This window comes from Solanum verrucosum, unplaced genomic scaffold (genome assembly GCF_900185275.1).
Source record: "Solanum verrucosum unplaced genomic scaffold, falcon-dt-bn FXZP01000260.1, whole genome shotgun sequence".
Taxonomy (NCBI): Eukaryota; Viridiplantae; Streptophyta; class Magnoliopsida; order Solanales; family Solanaceae; genus Solanum; species Solanum verrucosum.
Genome location: NW_026019972.1, coordinates 541,845 through 563,011, shown reverse-complemented (window position 1 = coordinate 563,011; position 21,167 = coordinate 541,845). Strand labels below are relative to the sequence as shown.

Genomic DNA, 21,167 nt, shown 5'->3' with positions numbered 1-21,167 from the left:
TCACCTTCTTTCACTATAGCAAAGGAGGCCTTCGCTATGGTGAAGCCTGCCAGTTTTCTCCAACTTTTTTCATTCTTTGATTTTCGTCAATTCTCAACCCGCGGAGGTCTACACAAGAGTGCTATGATCTTACCATTGTTGTCTTGACCATAAGGCCACTAAAGCAATTGCTTGGGGCCCCAAATATTTAGGGTGTATATATACACACACATATGGAGAACATTGTAATAATTGAGAAATGAAATAGTGTTTAGTTAATTGTAACATTCTTTCTTACACTACTGCCTATTTTATTGACTTATTTATATCTTGACGATTATTATGAACCCACAGTATTATTCTTACATTTATATATTTTATTTCCGTTTATATTTTTATATTCTCTCATTATTAAATATTCTAAATTCCACCAAATGGTCAAAGGTTTGCATTATGCAAAATATATTGTTATGTGTTTATAAAAAGATCAAATTTATTTTTTGGTGAATTCTTAAAATTTTAAGCACTTCAACAGATCAATACTATTTTAATAATAATTATATCAAATTCAACGCAACTATTTCAATATTATTATATAAACTTTTTAAATTCTTGAGGCATGTATTATTATTTTAACTTTATATTATATTTTTTCATTGAAGATTTTTATTGTTTACATTCTTACTTCATAAAATTTGCGTACATCATACCTTCTTGAGACTTCACTTGTAGGATTACATTGAGTATATTATAGTCATTCGATTTACATATGACAACTAAAAAAATAAGACCTCTCTATGAAAGTTTGGCTTTACGCCCCCAAATTTGTTGAGATGGCCCTGGATCTTGTATAATTATAACGATGGGAAAGGTCATTACAAATAAAATTAAAAATTGATATTAAAATTTATAATTATTTTCTAAAAATTTGAAAATCAATTCGACGAAATTCAGATCAAACAATTTTTGAAGGAATATTGAAACCTTAATTGAAATCTATTGGATCTTTAAGTTTTTGAGATTGAATTAGGCCGAAAAATCTATTTAACACAATAACTAAGCGGGACCTCCAATATTAGATCCTCCCTTATATGCTCTTGAACAAACATACTTTGTTTAACTACTTATGAAATTAAGTTAGGTGAAAGGCATAGATGGGTGGTAGGTGAAAGGGAGAAGATTAGTTTTAAACTCAATCCAAGTGAGACAATTAATTTGTACCGTAGCTTATCGTACTTGTGTGTTACAACATATAAAAATTAAAATTTGTCAGTTGTATTAAATTAAAGTGTTATTAAAGGCTAATCATTTAGCATGGCTACTTTACAGATGGCATAGCACTAATCACATAATTAATTAAATTAATAGAGGCTGCGCTTAGTAGGTCAATCAACTAAAAATCTTAAACTAATGAAAGAATCACTTTTATCGTAAGCATCAGCATAGTATTGGTCAAAGTAGTACTAATCCAGAAAAGGTCATTTGGTCAATTATATAAAAATAATATTGAACATGGTGTTTTAATAAGTATGGATTCATTATAATACGATTAGTTATGTTAAAACTATTTTCTATCCATTGTTTAATTTTACTAGTGTTTATCTATGCATTAATAATTGAGAAAATTGTATGAAATAACAAATTATTAATTCAAATTAAATGATATAGTCACAGTTTATTTTATTTGTAATTCGCAGCAAACATTCCATTTTTTTGTCATCTAATTCGATATACAATTAGCCATTTTTGGTATACAATTACCCATTCGGTATACAGATGTATAAAATGTGTTTGTATTTGTATAAAACGAGAGAAAAGTGTATATACAAATACAAATACATATGTTTTCATCATATACAATTATAATTATATAAATACAGATCTTATTATACAAATTACAATGTATAGATGAATTTATACAAAACTGAACAATTTGTATAAAATTAGATATATCTAGCGAATTATAATCAAAAGCTTCATAACAAACATAAAATTTGATATGGAGCGCAATTATGCAAACTATAATTATAACATACAAATATGATTTTTATGTTTGCTATATGTGAAAGTTGCTCATAATAATTTATGTATTGCTAATGTCATGATTTATTGTATTAATTAATTATATATTATAATATTGAATAAGGTGTAGTTATACATATATTGGCTAAAAATTCTACCAAGGATTAAACAACAACATAACTAATATATTTATTAAATTCTTCTATTTTATTTTAATTATTCATTTTAACAAATCAAGAGAATTTTATTACTTTTTTTCCCATCTTACTCTTATTATAAATAACTACATAAAGCAATAGAGTAATAATGAATTTTAAAGCTCCAATATATCAATGATAAAATTAATTTAATAAAAATATCTCTTATTAAAATTTTCTTAAAAGATGCTTTGGGTCAACCGGAACCATAGTAATACGAAATGATAGGAGTACTATTAGGACAAAAGCATTTTTACTAAAAATTTAATTAGTGGTATTAGAACAATAATAAAAGATGTTTTGGGTCAAACTACGATCCTTTTAGGTATATAGATACATAAAAGGTACAAAATTGGCCATCCAAGAGAAATAACAAAACTTACAACTCAAGAATAAAAAAAATAGATATATACATGAAATAAAGGCAAGTTAGAACAAAACATCAAATCAAAAGATCTAAATTCAATCAATAAAGTACTAACTAACTTGAAAAATGAAATTAATCAATGAAGAAAGAGCTAAAAGAATAAAAGTACTCATGACACAAAGGAGAAGCTGAAACGCATTACCACAACAAAATCAAAGTAATCTACTGGTCGAGTGACAAATATTCTTTCGTTTTTAATTTGAGGTTTTGGGTTCTTCGGAGACCCGAATACGTAGTCGTCTTTGTTAGAGAGTCTTTTAAAATGAGACTTTCCAATGCGAATTCAAATCTAATTGGGCTTCAAAGTGAATACCTATAATGAGCGGAAAAAAACACATTTAACTAAAAAAAATCATGTTCGTATTTTCTCTACGAAAAAAATAGCTTAGTACAAAATTTGTTTACATATTATATTACTAAATTAAGAGCAATTAAGGACCTGAATTTTCTGCTTTTGATTGATTTATTTATTTGTAATTTTTAAGTCTAGAAAATCAGTACAATAAATAAGAATTATTGAAATAAGTTTTAGCCTATCACAATAGCAAAAATAGAATTTTAATTTGGACAATATTTGAATGATGAAATTATATTGATCATCAATGAATAATAAAACTTTTAATATTAGTCTTTTAATAGGTCAAGCGGACATGTTAAAAGGATTTAAATGGGTGAATAAATTTAATTGAAAAAAAAATATCACGTAAAAGAATTAGATGATAATATTGAATTTAACTAATAAGAAGTAAATATATAAACCTAAAATTTAATGTCAAGGGACAAAGATGAATATTTTTTTTTAAAAAAAAAACAGATAAATATATTTGTTTGTGAAAATGCATATACAAATCTGATTCTTTTCCGAAAAAAACATATTACCAGAATATTTAAAACAATCTCGTTACCATACACATTCTCCTTATTTCCGGTTTTACCAATTCTTTTCTATTTCTTTTGTAAATTCATTTCATAAACCATATGACATATCTAGTGATTTCAAACTCTTGTGGGGCATTGAACTCTTAATAAAAAAATTGAGAAAAGTGTTGAAAACACCACTAAACTTGACGAGAATTTAAGGAGTGTATTTCACTCATATTACTAGATCGATGGTTATTTAAGTTTAGTAAATCAAGTAAATGATGTTTTTAAGACTGTCAATAGTTGGAAGATGAAACTAATAATTCGCGTCAAATTTAGAGTTGTTTTCAGTACTTCTCTCAAAAAAGATAATATAACTTACAGAAATCTCATACATTTGGGGGTTAATTACATCATATCCCAGAAATTTCCCCAATTACGATACCCCTGAATTTTTCATTGTTTTCGGATATACTCCCGGGATGTCTAATACATTGCGAATGATACATTACTTGATGTGAATAAGGATGTATCCGAGAGGATGAAGATGTATTCGAAAGGAATGTAGATTTATCCGACGAGGGATAGAGATGTATTTGAGAAAGATTTTTTTTAATTTTTTAAATGATAGAAAATTTAGAGATTATAATATCTTAAATGGTGTATTTATGAAAAAACCCACATTATTAAGCAACATATCCACACACTCAATCAATACCTTCAAACTATAGATTTATTTATTATTATAAATAAATATAAATAGTATGAATAAAATATATATATATATATATATATTACAAGTAGTAGAGGTGTAATGGGTGTAAAAAACCCTAAACCTATAGGAAAAAGAGGGGTTATATGTGTAAGAGTGATTTCTACAAATCTTTTCCTCCTTTCGTTTTCTGGGGTTGGAAGGGAGAGGAACAGAGTCACCACCTGTTACTCATTTTTCATCCTAACAAACATAGCATATATCGCCTCCCTTCCCCCAAGATATTATCAAAATCTCTTCAAAAATTCAATCTTTACTCGTTAATCTTACAACCCCTCTTCTCAAGAATGGGATTTTCATATACCCACTTAGTAAAAATCGATTCTTTGAATGTCCCAAATTGTCTGCTCACATAAAATCTGACTATTTTCTTGTGTTCTCAAGTTCTACATTGAGAAGGGGGGAAAGGGTATTTTTTGGTTTTTTGTGGGGAAGTCTAGATTGATGGCTAGAAGGGATATACAAGCGTTGGAGTGTAAAAAGGATGGGAGTATGTCTATTTCTCATTTGGGGCTCCAATGGAGTCTCCAAGATTCAAACTTTTGTCCTGGTGGATTGTTTGCATCAGTTGGTCAGATGGGAAGTATGGGTTTTGGTGTTTCATCACCTAATCCATCTGATTCCCGGGATGAAAATGGTGGATTCAAGCTACCTTATTCCGATTTGTGTATGAAATATTTATCATTCTCTGAGGGGTTTAAGATTGTAGGGAATGGGGAGGAAGAAGGGGTTGTGAAGGAGAAGAAGAAGAAAGGTGGGCTAAAGATTAAGCTTAAGGTTTCAAATCCTTCATTAAGGAGGTTAATAAGTGGTGCAATCGCAGGGGCGATATCTAGAACTGCTGTAGCTCCATTGGAGACAATAAGGACACATTTGATGGTGGGAAGTAGTGGACATTCTAGTACTGAGGTGTTCAATAGTATCATGAAGACTGAAGGATGGACTGGATTGTTTAGGGGTAACTTTGTTAATGTGATTCGAGTTGCCCCTAGCAAAGCTGTAGAGGTAAAAATTAATTGTATTTTGTAAAATTGAGTTTATGCCCCTTTTATGCTACTAATGTTTGTCATTGATAAAAATGTTTTATCTCATTAGGAGTTGTTCTATTTTATTGTATGAATTCCTTGCTTAGCTGATTTGAAGTCTCGGAAAATTTGAAATTTTGTTTCAGACTGCAACCACAATAAAACTGACATGAGTTGTCATCATTCAGACAATGACTGTTCTCTTAAAATTCAAGAAATTGAAGTAGATGTATGTTCCTTTTTTCTCTATTAATGTTAGGTTGATGGAGAAGTTCCCTTATAACAGATCACCAATAATTTTGATGTTAATACTTTGTATTTGCTGCCACAATTATTAGTGGCTGTGGCAGCGTTTACCTATTAGATGAGTATTCAACCTCATCGTTACTCTCTGTGCATATATGTTCCTTGTTTCTCTATTAATGTTAGGTTGATGGAGACATGCTTTTTGTTTTGAGGGGTTGTAGGATTAAATATCTGAGGATGCTACTTCCCTTTTTCTTTTTTTGATCTTTTGTTGCTATTGGTACTTTGGTCAGTGGATCAAGAATATAAGGAACAAGCTAGGATCTATCGACACTTTTCTTTAGTAATGAACTTTCTGGAAATCAAGCAAGTGTTTTGTGTCCCATTGTTTTCCCGACCTGATTGATTGATTTTCTTTTCATGTATGCAATAACTTCTTGTAAGGAATGTTAGCAAAGCATTTTTTCTGCGAATTATATGCAATAATCCTCAATCAGTGCCTTTGACATTACTTGTTTAGCCTCATTTTTTTCTTTTTGTCTATTGGAGTTAACCTGCTAAATTGAGCAACAGGGTTAATGAGAATTTCACATAGCCGACCCCAACTAGCTAGATATCAAGGCATAGTAATAGTAGTAGTTTAGTTGTTGTTGGAGTGAAACTGCTTGTTAACGGAGGCAATTTTAATTTTGATGGGTTGGTGGTTTAGGATAAACGGCATGGTGGCTCATTTTTTCCTTATATTTTGGTGCTACTGGTCCTTTGGGTAGTGAACCATCAATCAAGTCTGGTGAACACAACAAAACTAGTTGAAGCTCCTCTTTTGTAATGAGTTATTCTTCCATTTTGACTGATTAGCGTTGCATGAATATCTAGATGCAATTCCAAAATATTGGTTTAATCCTCTTATTGTTCCTCTGATGCAGTGTTCTACTTTTCTAGCCTGTGAAATTTTTCACAGTTTTTACGGTGCATGATATGGATGCATCAGAAAACTTGATTTTACTTCAGAGTAACTATTTTTGACCCCCTTAAGGGGAAATGAGAGGAAATGGAAATGAGAGATGAGAACCATTTTTGTTGAAATTGTTCTTCAACCTTAGAAGTTTAAATCAGTATGTAAGTGACTGTTGAATAGATTTTTATGGGTGAAACCTGCTAATATTTACTCTGCTGCAGTGCTGCTTTCCTGTCTAACTAGTTTGACACACCCTTGCACTCTGTTTTACTTTATTTACGTAGCCAAATGAGATAGATGTAATGTTTACATAAATATCAATGTGTCGCTTGTTTCCTGGAGAAAGCTAGTGTTACTCAATTACTGAAGTTCACAAGTACTGTGGTGCAATTGTGTTGGTTGATTTAGAGTTCTGAAAGACCAGCTCCTGTAAGCTGAATGGTTTGTAGCAGGGTTCTTTCTATTACTTAGTCTGGATTTTATTGTAGATACAACTTGAATAAGGTAATTCCATGTTGTGTTAAACATTCGTAACTTGTCATGTATGAATAAAGTGTCAATTGCTGAGTTAACCTTTTGGGTCAGACAGTTCTGCTTCCAACTACGGATGGGAGAATGCTTCACTACTAAAAGTGGCTTGTCGTTGCTGATATCGTTTTTTTCTTAATGCAGCTTTTTGTGTATGATACTGTTAATAAGAACTTGTCATCTAAACCCGGTGAGCAATCCAAAATTCCAATTCCTGCCTCATTAGTTGCAGGAGCGTGTGCCGGAGTCAGCTCTACCTTACTGACATATCCACTTGAGCTAGTGAAGACTCGGTTGACAATTCAGGTAAAAATGAAGTTCTTGTTGACAGTTTGAAGGTTTTCCTCTGAAACTTCTTATAAAAACTGTACGTGTTTGATTGAATGCCAACCTTTTTATCTGCAGAGAGGAGTTTACAATGGTTTACTTGATGCATTTGTAAAAATATTGAAAGAGGGTGGGCCTGCTGAGCTCTATAGAGGTCTCACTCCAAGTGTTATAGGAGTCATTCCCTATGCCGCCACAAACTACTTTGCTTATGATTCATTGCGGAAAGCCTACAGAAAGATTTTCAAGGAAGAGAAGATTGGAAACATAGAGACTCTTCTGATTGGATCAGCAGCTGGTGCTATATCTAGCACTGCAACCTTTCCTCTGGAGGTGGCTCGTAAGCACATGCAGGTGGGTGCTGTTAGTGGAAGAGCAGTTTACAAGAATGTAATTCATGCTCTTGTGAGTATACTTGAACAGGATGGGATTCATGGTCTGTATAAAGGGCTTGGTCCCAGCTGCATGAAGTTAGTTCCTGCCGCAGGAATATCTTTCATGTGTTATGAAGCATGCAAGAGGATATTGATAGAGGCAGAAAATGAAGAGTAAAATGAGTTCCTTCAGAAATATGCTACGAGCAATTCAAGAATAGGATAAGGGTAGGGAAAATTGAGTTTTATTTATCTTGCTCCTTTTTCCAGACGCTGGAAATTTTGTTTTGGATTGAGCCTGGTTTGTCGTCAGGTGTGAATGCTGATACTGGTTTTGGTCTCTCTTTTTTCACTAAGATAATGAAATGCAGTTTGATGGCAAGATATTGCCAATTACCGTTTGACGTAAAACCTTAAAGTTCTGTGATTGTCAAAGCTGTTTCGTTGATTGCTCTGCTACTTTCCATATGCCAGTTGCATACACTTGATTGGTAAATTTAATGAATTACGTTTAGTCGAATGTCAGACTGATATGCAAGTAGAAAACAGTGTCATACTCAAGTATTGGGTGAAAAGTCTAATCAAATGGGGGTCCACAGAAGCTTATTTTTGCCAACCAAATTAGAAGTGGAAAAGTTGAATCAAAAGGATTCTGTTGAAAGTATGAATGGTTGTGCAAAGATGAACAAACAGGCAAAACGTTGACGACTAGTATCAAGTATAGGTAAAGTGAAAGATGCGATACTGACTGACACATGATGTACAAAAGCAGTCCACCATCCAAATCAATCACAAATAAACTATGTTACGAGAAAATAACACAAAATGTAATTGTTAAAGGCTCAAATAAGCAAGGGTTTCCCCAATTGCCTCTAAAAATAAAAATAAAGTCTGTTAAGGTAAAACATATTACCAGCTCCAAACTCAATCACAAACATATCATCTTTGAGGAAGTAGGTCGAATGATACCCTGCACCAACCAAACGATAAGATAACAAAATTAAATTTAAAATTCTTCACATCATAAGTTACAGTGCTTGCATGAACATCTGAGACATGCAAACGGTATACAACAAAAAGGCAAAAATCCATGTGAGTTTGACGTCTTTCATGCATCACCACTCCTTCTGACTTACAACATTGGTACAAAATGACTACAGGACTTAACCGCGCCGCCTTAGTTTTCTTATTTACAACATGGGACCATATGGATAAACAAACATCTTATCTTACCTTAAAATAAATAAACTTCTCACTAGCAGTTGATACCACATTGACCTCTTGCAGCAGTCTTTGACGCGTCTGATGTGAAAGGATCGATACGCACCCAAAGCAATGAGAATATGGATGCAAGGAGAACTGCCCAGACAATGACAATGGTAGGAGTACGATTCTGACGTCCCAACAAACCTTTGAGGAAAGGGTACAAGTGGACAATGACCCAAATGGCAAAGAACAACTTCCCAAATAGAGGACCCCATGATTGGTATCCACTGTTTATGGCATATGAAACACCCGCCACAATTCCTACCAGATTCATGATAAGGATTGCTGTGGGAGGAATAAGGAGAGTCGTCCATTTGAACACATAAAGCTCAGCAAAATCTCCATCCTCATCATTTGCCTTTGACGTGACTGTAAAGTTGGTATCAATCCCAGCAAGCACTTTCAGGAGACCTTGGAAAACTGCAAACAAGTGAGCTGATGTACCACCAATGACCCAGAACTGTTCATTTCTCCACCAGTCTTCAATACTCACACCACTCCACCTAAGCTCCAATATACCAGTTGCGAAAATGGAAAGAAAGAGTAGAATGAACCACATGCCAGCATAGTTGCTTATCTGCAGGTAATTGAGAATTATTCATAAATGTATATACAAGCTAAGGGGATCAAGACAATATTTTTAAACATATCTCAAGGGTTGAACGAACAGTCCCATCCAAAGAAAAAGACTAAAATCAGAAAAGCAAAATAGTTCTCAGCATGAAGACACAGAACAGAATTTTGACATGATAATAATAAGGTTAGAGGAAACAATTTGTAGTATTTACTTTCCTATTTTCAACTTGACTCCCTTCCCACAACACCAGGGGATCATTTCAGTGTGAGAAGTTAGTATACCCAGCCTTTTCTAATTGGACAAGTACAGCATGGAAATCATTCTGTTGGTATTCAATGTTTCAATCAACTATTTAAACTTAACAGCATAAAGCAATCTGAATGAAACTTTTAACATACCTCAGGAATGATAAATTTCCCGGTCAGAAGACAGATGGCAGGAAGCGTACAGTAAGCAAGCAAAGGTAAAGATGTGAGAGGATAGACGATGGTATTAATATAGGCTAATCTCTCCAGAAGCATCAATCTGCCACTGTAGCCATACCATATTGGGCAATGCCTACTCAACAGGATTTCAACAGAACCCAAGGCCCACCGGAGCACCTGGTTTAAACGATCAGAAAGATTGATAGGAGCAGACCCTTTAAACGCTGGTCGAGGAGGCATGCAATATAGGGAATACCATCCTCGTGCATGCATCTTAAACCCAGTCAAAATATCTTCAGTGACAGATCCATAGATCCACCCAATCTGATAGGAAACCACAAATGCTTAATAATGGCTTTCGTGCCACAATAAGATCAATACAGCCAAGCAAAATGGACATCTAAGTCATAACAGTATATAACTCAATATTGTTGTTGTACCTCTTTTCCCCATTCAGTCTTGTCCTCGTAGCCACAGCTAATAACATGAATTGCTTCTTTCAAAAGAGATGCAGGATTAGTGGATGCGGGAATGCCTCCTTGTTCCATAAAGGTGGCAGCAATAAACACTGGTGATTGACCAAACCGCTTCTCCAAGCTCCTCTGTGACATAAGCAGTGACTTCTCCTCATCATATCCTGCAAATCCAAAGAGAACAGTCAACAAACAACACTGTGATGAGGGTATTCATACATTTAGCAGCCTCAGCTATGAGACAGGTTGAGAAGTTAGGAGGACTGAACAAATTAAATTTGTCAAATAAACACAGAACAGTAGAAGAGTTGAGAGTTACAATAATCACATTCAGCTAAACTAACTTTTCAAATATCATAAAAAGGTTTTCTCACTTTGCTTCTGAATCCATCATATATCTGATAGAAAATAACCTTAAGAGTATGTCAAAACTATGATACTTCCCAAGTATATCTTAGTTGTAATCACTCAGAAGTTAGATGCTTTAAGACAATATTGACTTATCTAAGTAGAACACTTAATTTTACCATAGAGGATGGACCAAGATTTTCTAAGGACATTACCTTCTACGCCTTCTTCAATGTCTTCCATATTGAAAATTGGGATAGTGGATTCTGTTCTTTTTACAGCCCTCTTCTTATCAATGTATTTCTTGTTTCCACTCCTTCCCTTCTTCCTCGACCCACCACAACAGCTCTTCACAATGATGTTTGGCTCCAAATCTGCCTCAGTTAAGACAGGATCATACCCGTATAGAGCCTGCCTGTTAAAACAACACCCAGTTCCCACATACATAGGACCCTGAAGACCATCCAACCCTTTCAAGTTGATCTGTGAATCATGAACAAAATGAAATGAGCACTCCAACTTAAACATAACTGACATACCAAAGGTGGTTGATAAACAATCTGGGGAATGTGTATGTGACACTTACATCAAAGAACACAATGTTTCGGTTAGCATATCGATCATGCAAGTCAATGCCATCAAATCGCTGAGGGAACTGAACATAGCATGTCTTCTTTCCAAGAACAGGATCCATGAGGAAACACATAGCTTCTTTAAGTGCTTTGCTGTTGTTAAAGTAGTGATCACAATCGACATTCAAAAGATATGCTCCATTGGTAAGAACTGCAGAAACACGAATCTGCAGAAAATTGAAGGTACAGCATAAATAAATGGAACATCACACAAGATAATAATATCAGATGGCATAAGGAGAGCAATATTATCAAGTATGCTATGAGACATTCTCCATCATCACAACCATGAGGTGTTTATATAAAATAGAACTATTCAACTTTGATGGCATGCTCAATAAAATTGGAAGATCTCATATTGTAATTATCAGTGGCCTACCAAAGCATTCATAGCTCCAGCTTTCTTGTGGTGTTGGAAACCTGGTCGCTTCTCACGAGAAACATAAACCAGACGAGGAAGTACATTTCCATCAGTATCAAGGCCCCCGCTATGCCCCAAAAAGACCTATCATCCAATCCGAAGTAATTAAAAACAGGACAAGGTGTACAGTGAATCAACTTTCACATAATTATTAGATACATAAAGAATACCTGGATCATTCCTGGATGATCCCTAGGGTTATTTCCAGGCCAAGCTGTTCCATCTTGCATTGTCCAACCTTCTTCAGGCATTTTTTGTGCTTTTGCAACAAGAGCATTGATACGTATTTTAAATTCTTCATATTCCCTCTGCAATGTCAAAATTGTCAAATTATTATAATTGCTTGATTGGTAAAAAGTTTATTACAGAGAAAAAGGAATTTGGCAATATTATTGGCATAAATCCTAGCAACAGAGAGGCCTGAGCTTTCCCAACTCATAAACCACTCTGCAGCTAACCAACAAACTTTCAGGCAAAAGTTATCTCCACACCTACTTATCCTGTATACATTGATTCGTTAAGGGATCTTAGACATTCAAGCCTTTCACAATCCTATCAAAAATAATAGAGTTCAACTAATGGAGCATTTGGTGAATAAAACTCAACTACCATCAAACAAAAGTGTTATACTAAAACGTGATGCCTAGTCGCCTACATACCCATAAGTCCCCATTAAATTCAGCGTATTAAAGTTTCATTTGTACCTTCATTGCCCTGCGCTCTTTTACAAAAGAAGGCTGAACCTTGTCCTTCAAATAATCTATCTTTTGAGCAAAATAAAATTCAGGGGCCCGAGGCTCAATGCTGAATTTCTTGCAGAAGGGAACCCATCTCCTTGCAAACTCTGCGGTCTCAGAAAGGGCTTCAAACGTTAGCATTGCTGAACCATCATCTGACACATAGCATGAGACCTTGTCCACAGGATAATCAACAGCAAGGATGGACAACACTGTGTTTGCAGTAATGAGAGGAGGTTCTTTCAAAGGATCCACTGTACTGACAAAGACGTCAACAGGTGCAAGCTGCGAAGTCTCCCCTTCTCTATCATGTCTGAGAAAGTGAGGAAAAAACTTTCTAGACTGAAAACTAGAACACGAGATTTGAAGCATAGTATTTATCCTAAAAGGAAGTGAAATATTTGAAACCTTCCACTACTCAAACAATTTCTCCCTAAGAGCAGCATAGCAACTAACCTCAAAGCTAGCCTGTCAAGGAATGTCTCACGATTGACTGGTGACCATTTTGGAAACTGATCGAGAAGCCAGGACAAGGCAAACCAAACCTCACAAATAACTGATACTAGCCACAGAGGATATGCATCATTCACTGGATGAGTTAGACGGTATTGCATGAAAAAGCCCAAGATGATCAAACGCAAAATGATAACAACCCGATATGGGGTAAGATGGGATGAAGGAATAGGCACCACACGGCTCATAGGCTGGCGAGCATCGTCAGCCCTGTCAAAGAGAAAACCAATAAGTATCATAGTTTTGAATTATATTTTCTTGCAGTATTATAAAACCAAGAAAATTGACTAATAAACAGAGAAACAGTTCCAGGACAATAGAAAGGAAATTCATTTCCCAAACTAAGTACTACAAATTTTAGCAGGGATGGTGAAATGGACATCATAACAGTGTCAGGACATTAAAAAGGAATTTTCTTTTAACATTTCACTTCTCAAACCAAGTATTACAAGATTTTTGCAGTGAGAGAGATGGATATCAGTGCTGGAGTTATTAAAGGAAGGAGCGAAAGTTTGATCCAGTCATCTATAATATATCGTATGTTCCTTAAATATTTTTCATTTATTCAATAAGATGCTTACATTTGTAGCTCTTCTCCATTCGACCCTGTCCCTTCAATGTCTCCGCCTTTCCCTTCGGCATATCTGTTTGTCGAATGCACCAGATTTTTCTCCTGTTTCAGTTTCCAACCCTCTACTCTCTCCTTCCAGTCAACACTTCCAAGCCCGTAAGAATTCAAGTCCTTTGAGGGGTCCACAATTCTTACAGGAACTGCAAAAGTATGAAATTATCAGAAGTTTAGAGGACGAATAAAGTGTTTTAACACACTATTTCATCCAACTAAGAACATATTCAAGTAGGCCAGTACCAGGCTGTCTTGGATCAACATAAGACAGGGATGAATGCTTGTCTCCAGGTCCCAAGGGTCCTGACATACTTCTTACAGATTGTGTATCAGTTGTTGCACTAGGAAAATCACCAGATACCTAAGACAAGCAGAAAGACTTTTTTTAGAAAAAATCAATGTGCCAGGGACTATGCTCAGAAGAGTTCAGTACACTTGCCAGAAAAATACAAAAAGTAATATCATGCCAATAGATAAGGACTTCACCAAAAATCCATCATTTTTGGTTAATAAACTATCAAATGAACATACTAGTTTGTTCATTCACCATATATAACACCATTTGCTCCAAATCTGCTTTTCAAAGTCGAAGCATAAAAGCAGGTAAATCACCCAGTGGACAAAACTGGTATACAGAACGCAGCCAATCTAATTGAAACAGGGTCCGTTTCAATTTTCATCCATCAGCCATAAACCCACACACAGTCAGATATCAGTAAGTTTTGATTTAGAAAAGAATCAGAAAGACGAGCAGGACAGTCAACTATCAAAATTTGTAGAGATAGTTGTAAAGTTTAGTGCAAGGAAAAGGACTTAAACAATGGTTAGTTTTTGCTTCATGTGACACTCAATAATTAAGGACCCAAGACCATGGCTGATTGGCTAAATAAGTGATTATTTTAATAATACATTAAATCAATTCATTTGAAGCCACAATTTGTTATCAGCATTCAAAACTGAGTTTCCTGCAGAAAATCCATTCAACTACACTTCACTCCCAAATAAGGGATGCAAATCAAGGACCTCCCAGGAGGTTCTACAATAGATTAATGAAACAAAAATACAGCCAAAGCACAAAATGACAACATAAGCACATTATCACTCACTGGCTGGCCATTTGTAAGAAGAGGGATCGGTTGCTGAGATTCGTGTCTAGAGGATGAAGAGAGACCAGCATCATCACCCTGCCATTGCTGTCTGGCCTTGCTGTTTCCTTGAGCATAATTGAACTCATTGTCGATATCATCAACATCTTCCTCGTCATCATCTCCATCCACTCGTGGACTCCCTAATACATTGACAAAGCAATGACTTAGTTTCAAAAGTTCAGTTTAGAAGCAAACATGAAAGCGCAAGGAACCAAAAAAGTAACAGAAAAAGATATTGAACTCACCCTTGAACCTCTTGTATCTGGTCTTGCATTGAGGACATGATTGATTTCCATCTTTACGCTCGTACTCATAACAAGCCCGGCAAACAGGAAAGGCACACTCATTACAAGCAATGAATACATCACCAGTAGCAGTTAACCCAACAGTATCACCACAAATTTGGCATATTTGACTGTTGAGAGGCTTCAAGGGTTTCGGCTGCACCAAAATGTCCACTTAAATTAACAGGTATTTAGATTAACCAATCGATACACGCAAACCTACTCAAGCTTCAGTCTAATAAACTACTAGCAGAGGGGTCATTCACTCATTTGGATGGAGGGTACTGGAAACTAATAATTAGTAGATTCAACCATTTCAAGAAGGCAGGCCTCTTAAGGTGAATGAACTCTAACAAGCCTGTTTAGACGCGATTATCTTTTTGCTTTTGACATTGAAAAATTTCACCAACTTATATTTGTCCATAGAAGTGATTTTGAAGAAAATGCATCTCAGTTCATCCAAGAAGGAAATGAATGCTCGAAATGTGAAATGCGGGCTTTAAACCAAATATATAGACTTAAATTTTGATTGACATTCTTGTGCCAAACATACAAGGAAAAACCAAAGAAATATTCATGATCCATACTCCTGAACTAATATGCAGATCTAAAATGAAATCCTGAAATTGAACATGCCTATCTTTCTCCTAAAGCAGCCATCAGTTACTACATGAGGATAACACACAAGACAAAACTGCTCAAATTTGAAGTAGCAAAAAAGTACATTTTCGAAGAACTTCCCATCACGAATTAACATCAGGTATGTATATGTTGAAGAGTTAAAAAGTCACACATCGGTGATTAATGAGATGAATGGTCTCGTTATTAGGCTTGGACAATCCTCCTCCCTTTGAGCTTAGCTTTGGGGGCGTGAGTTAAGCCCAAAGCCTATTTTCACATGGTATTATAGTAAGACCCATTTCACATGTTGGGCCCCACGTTAAATTTGATCATGCATCAAATGTCCAACCACATGAGGTGGGAGGTGGGGTGTTGAAGAGTGATTAAAGGGGAAAAAACAAAATGTCAATATTTATAGAGAGCTCAAATCTTGATACATCCATTTCATTCCAAAATGTACTCAAATCCTGATATAGGAATCAAATCTTAAACAAGAATAACATCAATAAACTTCCAAATTCATGGGAAAAACCCAGTCTTGGGATAAGAATTCACTCTACTTCAACCACCAAATTACAAGCCCTAACATTCTTAAAGAAGTAGTAATAGAACACTTTTAAAGTCCAAATTGATTGATGAAAAGATCAAAACTTTATCAGAAAATCTCAAGAATCACCAGGTCAGATCTAAACCCCAACACTGAATCAAGAAGACAAATTCAAAAACCAAAATGCTCCAAATTGATGAAAAGATCAAAACTTTATTAGAAATCTGAGTCAACTTGAACACTTAAATCCAGATAAGATATAGGATTTGATCAAAAACCTCACAATCAGATCTAAAACATCTGTATTGAATCAAGAACAAAAAAAAGTAATAAAGCAGAGAATTTGAGAATGATACCCCACTATCAGAATCATGTCGAATCCTAACCAACTCATTGCGCTTGTGAGATCCAGCTACCATTCCAGCACCTGCCTCCATTTCTTCTCCTCAAAGAAACAGAGGGTACCTTAAAACACAGCTTAATCAATCTTGATTCACTTCTAGGGGTTATGCCAATGTAAAGAAACAGTGCATTTCCTCAACTGGACATCACTCCTCTAACTTCACCTTCCTTCTCTTCTCTGATAATGCTAGTGCTACTCTCTTTTTATCATTTCTTTGGCAGATTTAATTTTATTAATTATTAAATTAAATTACATTATTAGGAATTTTAACCGGCTTCACCGGTAACCAGGAATCGGCTCTGGGTTGGTTTAGACTTTTTATTTTAGAGAGATATACGATGCTTAACCCTCTTTTGTCTTTAATATCATACTCTTCTCTTTCAATTTAATTTATTTTTTAAACAAAAATAATTAAAAATATACTAAAATATTTCTTGATTTATAATGTTAAATACATCATTCGAAAAATTTATAAAATTTATATAACTATAAGAACTTGTCGCTAAAATAGAGTAAAAAATTAAATTGTTTTTTTCTAAATTTAAAAATATATTTAAAATAATATTAGGGAAATTCAAATTATTTTTTTTTGGTTTCCCAAATGGCATCCGATATACCCACCCACATTGGAGTCCGACTAAATCCGAATTCGCTTCGGAAAGTCCCACATTTGGAGGGGACGCACTCACTTCGTACCCAAGGGGGTCCGAACCCGAGACCTCTTGGTTAATGATGAAGAAATATTTACCACTCCACCACAATCCTTGTTGGTGGGAAATTCGAATTTAGATTAGAATGACATATAAGGTGAACTAATTCCTTAACATTTCTTTTTAATTTAAGCAGAATAGAATTGGAAAATACAATTTAAAAACATAGTCCACTCGATCTCAAATAAATGTCTTCTTTCACTATTAAAAAACAAAAAGGGTAAAAGTTTTATTTTGTTGTTTTATTCCGAAAATGATAGTTCTAAAATTGTAGTTCAGTATAGAATGTGTATGGAATAGAAATAATACAAGAATTATGGTGTACATAATTTTAAAATTAAATGTATATCAATAAAACTAATCTAAAGAATTATATTGTATCAAGATTATAATGTCAAATTCCACGAGTAAAACGATCCTTTAGAATCTATTTAAAATAACTTTTATACAAACACAGATGGCTAATTATTGTTAATGAGTATACATTGAAAACTTACTAAAGAAATGAATCATTTAACGTAGGGGTGTAAAAAAAACATGAAAATTTGATCGAATTCTTGAATCAAATCAATTTATATCATTTTAAAAATAAAATTATGGACTTTTATTTAAGTGTATAATGTCCCGAACAATTGGGATGATCTTTGTAATTTATGAAATAGCCAAAAAAAATGTTGAGCCAAACCGAATAACCTTACGTGTATGTAAACATATTTTATATATTAACAATATGTTAAATTTAATATATAAATATATTTTATAACATTTTTCAAAATATAAATATAATCTAGGTCTTAGACCTCTGTTGATTAGACAAATTTGGTTCTTCATTCTTTAGTTAACCTTTAATTAATTATGTTTAAAATTAAATTATACTACAGTATAATACATACTCTATCAAACAATGTAACAAAATCTACGCAAGCACTCCTATTAATTGTTTAAGATCAAACAATACGACAACAAGACTTTACATTCTTGATTTCTTGGTAAAGAATTGAAGTGTTATTCACGAACATATTTGCGAAAGAAAACTTTTAATAATAATATATTTTGAGGTGATATTTTAAAAATAAAATAAAAAAGAAAAATTAACCAAATTGTACCGAAGAGAAATCAATATAATTGAGATGATTTTAAAAAGTCAAATTTTGATTATACATTATAAAATACCGAAAAATTTAAAATAATATAATTTTTTAAAAATAACCAGCTGAACCGTGGTTAAAGTGAAATTAGTACCTGTATTAATTTATGAGGTGTGATAAAGGTATTTGTTTTTAATGGAGATTGACATTTTTGAGTATGTCCAATCAAACTGGCAAAGTTGTGTTAGCTATACAAGCAAAAGATTATGGAAGTGGTTGTGAACAGCCTGTACTTTGCTGTTCTTACCGGCTACTTCCGGTTTCTCTTCTCCGACAACCCAAACCAAGTTTCTGTCGGTGCACTGCTTTTTTATTTTTCCTTTTTCTTTTTTTCATTTAATATATGATCTTGTCTTTTTCTACTCAGTTTCCAAAAATATCACGTCATGTTTGTGCTAATTGCATATCCACCCTTCATCCTCACCGACGGCCTTATAATAATTAAACATGTTTAATTTTTTTTTTAAAATTATTATTATTATTATTTCTCTGTTTCAACTTGATGGTCTGTTTTGACGTAATACATAGTAAAAATAAATAAATAAATAAATAAGATTTTTGAATTTAGAATCATTTAAATTTGTAATATTAAAAATGCCTTATAAAAAGTTGAAATATAAAAAGGAGAGAAATATTGAAAACACTTGTGAACTTGACGTAAATTATTAGTTTCGTTTTTAAATTATTGAGAATCTTTAAAACACTTCTATACTTGACTAATTAAACTTAAAACACTCCAACACCCCCGATCTATCACATGACATAACAAACAGTCTCAAACTTTTGTAGGAGCATGAAAATCTTAATAAAAGTCTAGAGAAGTGTTGAAAACATTCCTAAATTTAACGAGAATTTAAGAGTGTATTTCAATCATGTTCCAAGATCAAGGGTGTATTTAAGTTCAGTTAGTCAAGTAAAAGAGTGCTTTTAAAGTTGTTAATAGTTCGAAAATGAAACAAATTATTCACGTCAAGTTTAGGGGTGTTTTTAATACTTCTCTCTTAAAAAAATAATTAAAAAATGAGAGATGTTTCTATAAAACAGATTGAAGTAAGATAATTAAATTAAAATGATTATGTTTATATTATGTTATAACGGAAAAAAAATGTTCTTGCTTTTCTTTAATTTAATAAAAAAACAAATGTGATGTCTTAATTGATGTAAATCAGTATTCATACATTTATTGTCACGTACAGTTTCTAGTTCTCACTTGTTCATTTGTTATTAATTTTTCTTAACAATATTAGGTTACGTGAAAGTATTTGAATGTAAGAGTAGTTAAAAGATAATCGTAATTAAAAAGGTAGATTTAAAGACTGACTATAAAACTTGTACGTTAGGTCCTTTGTCAAATCTGTAGCCATTAAGATATTTTTCTAACTTCCCTCGTTTGATTAATTAAATTAGTAATAAGTAGATAGGGCATCACCATCACATTTAAAGAAAATATTTTATTTCTTCAGTTCACTTTTATTATTGATTTTGAATTTTGTACATCCTATAAATATATTAATTAATATTAGTATTTTATTATAATATATATATTTTCTTGATATGCTAAAAGTAACAAGTAATATGAATATTTGTTTTTAGTAATATAGCGAACGAGTAAAAATAAATAAAGAGAACATCTTAGACTTGATCACAAGAAATTGATTTATGATAGAACCATTTATTTCTAAGTCATAATTAGTTGGAATTTTGAATAGACTGATTATTAATTATTATAGCAGTTGGTTACTTTCATAGAAAACGTCAAAAATAACACAATAAATAGAAAATTTCAATTTTTAACGGGAACAAACAACGCCAAGGTATTTTATTTTCGTTTTTTTTTTTTAATTTTTTTGATAATTTTCTCAAATGTCAAGGTATAAAATAAAATTATGTATTTGACATACAAAAAATGAGGAGAGAAATGAAAACGATAATGGGAGAAAGCAAATTTTGCCTTGTTAAGTGAAACTGCAAAAATAGTTAAATGTATTTTCATTACACATAATTAATTCCAATGTTGAGAATATAATTAAATAATAAAAGTGTGTTTTCTCTAACAACTTAAACTTTTAGATGAGATGGTCACACATTTCAACATGATATCAGAGCAGATATGCTTGGCCCATGAAAAAAAAATTTAGACCTGGACGTGAGGGGGCATGTTGAGAATATTATTAAATAATAAAAGTATGCTCTTTCTAACAACCTTTTTAAATGTGATGGACACACACTTCAACACCCAACAATGACAATGAATACTCAATTTAAATAAACCATTTAAAAAGAACTTTTCATTGATTTATCCTTTAATTGTTAGTGAAGGAACAATGAGCTCCCAATTCTGCTTTAGAAGTATAGTTTATGAAGATGGAATGTTCCTTCAATTGAAAGAAAGTAAAATGTCATTTTGTTCTCTTCTTGTTTTTGTCTTTGTGTCAGCAAGGGAGAGGAGAGATTCAACTAGACAATTATAACAATTCAAACTAATCCACTATAGTTCAACTTGTAACACACTTAAATAAATTGTGGAATTTTTTATTCCATGTTATATAGTTGGTACTATTTTAATTTCAAAA

At 33.2% G+C, this 21,167-nt stretch overlaps 2 protein-coding genes across 2 annotated transcripts; one reads left to right on the top strand and one right to left on the bottom strand.

Annotated features, from left to right (window-relative positions):
* The first annotated feature begins 4,351 nt into the window (after positions 1–4,351).
* LOC125817199 (adenine nucleotide transporter BT1, chloroplastic/mitochondrial) lies at positions 4,352–8,162 on the top strand. Its single transcript, XM_049496747.1, has 3 exons — positions 4,352–5,263; positions 7,160–7,321; positions 7,421–8,162. Exons 1-3 carry the CDS (start codon positions 4,703–4,705, stop codon positions 7,892–7,894), a joined length of 1,197 nt encoding a protein of 398 aa, XP_049352704.1. The 5' UTR covers positions 4,352–4,702; the 3' UTR covers positions 7,895–8,162.
* Positions 8,163–8,703: 541 nt separating this feature from the next.
* Positions 8,704–16,919, bottom strand: LOC125817195 (cellulose synthase A catalytic subunit 1 [UDP-forming]). The gene is made up of 14 exons (XM_049496740.1): positions 16,690–16,919; positions 15,127–15,322; positions 14,840–15,021; positions 13,977–14,094; positions 13,690–13,879; positions 13,052–13,318; positions 12,563–12,908; positions 12,029–12,166; positions 11,817–11,942; positions 11,392–11,604; positions 11,021–11,288; positions 10,425–10,621; positions 9,958–10,308; positions 8,704–9,559 (listed from the first exon to the last, which is right to left on the bottom strand). The coding sequence occupies exons 1-14, from the start codon at positions 16,768–16,770 to the stop codon at positions 8,972–8,974; spliced, it is 3,261 nt and encodes a 1,086-aa protein (XP_049352697.1). The 5' UTR covers positions 16,771–16,919; the 3' UTR covers positions 8,704–8,971.
* Positions 16,920–21,167: the final 4,248 nt, after the last annotated feature.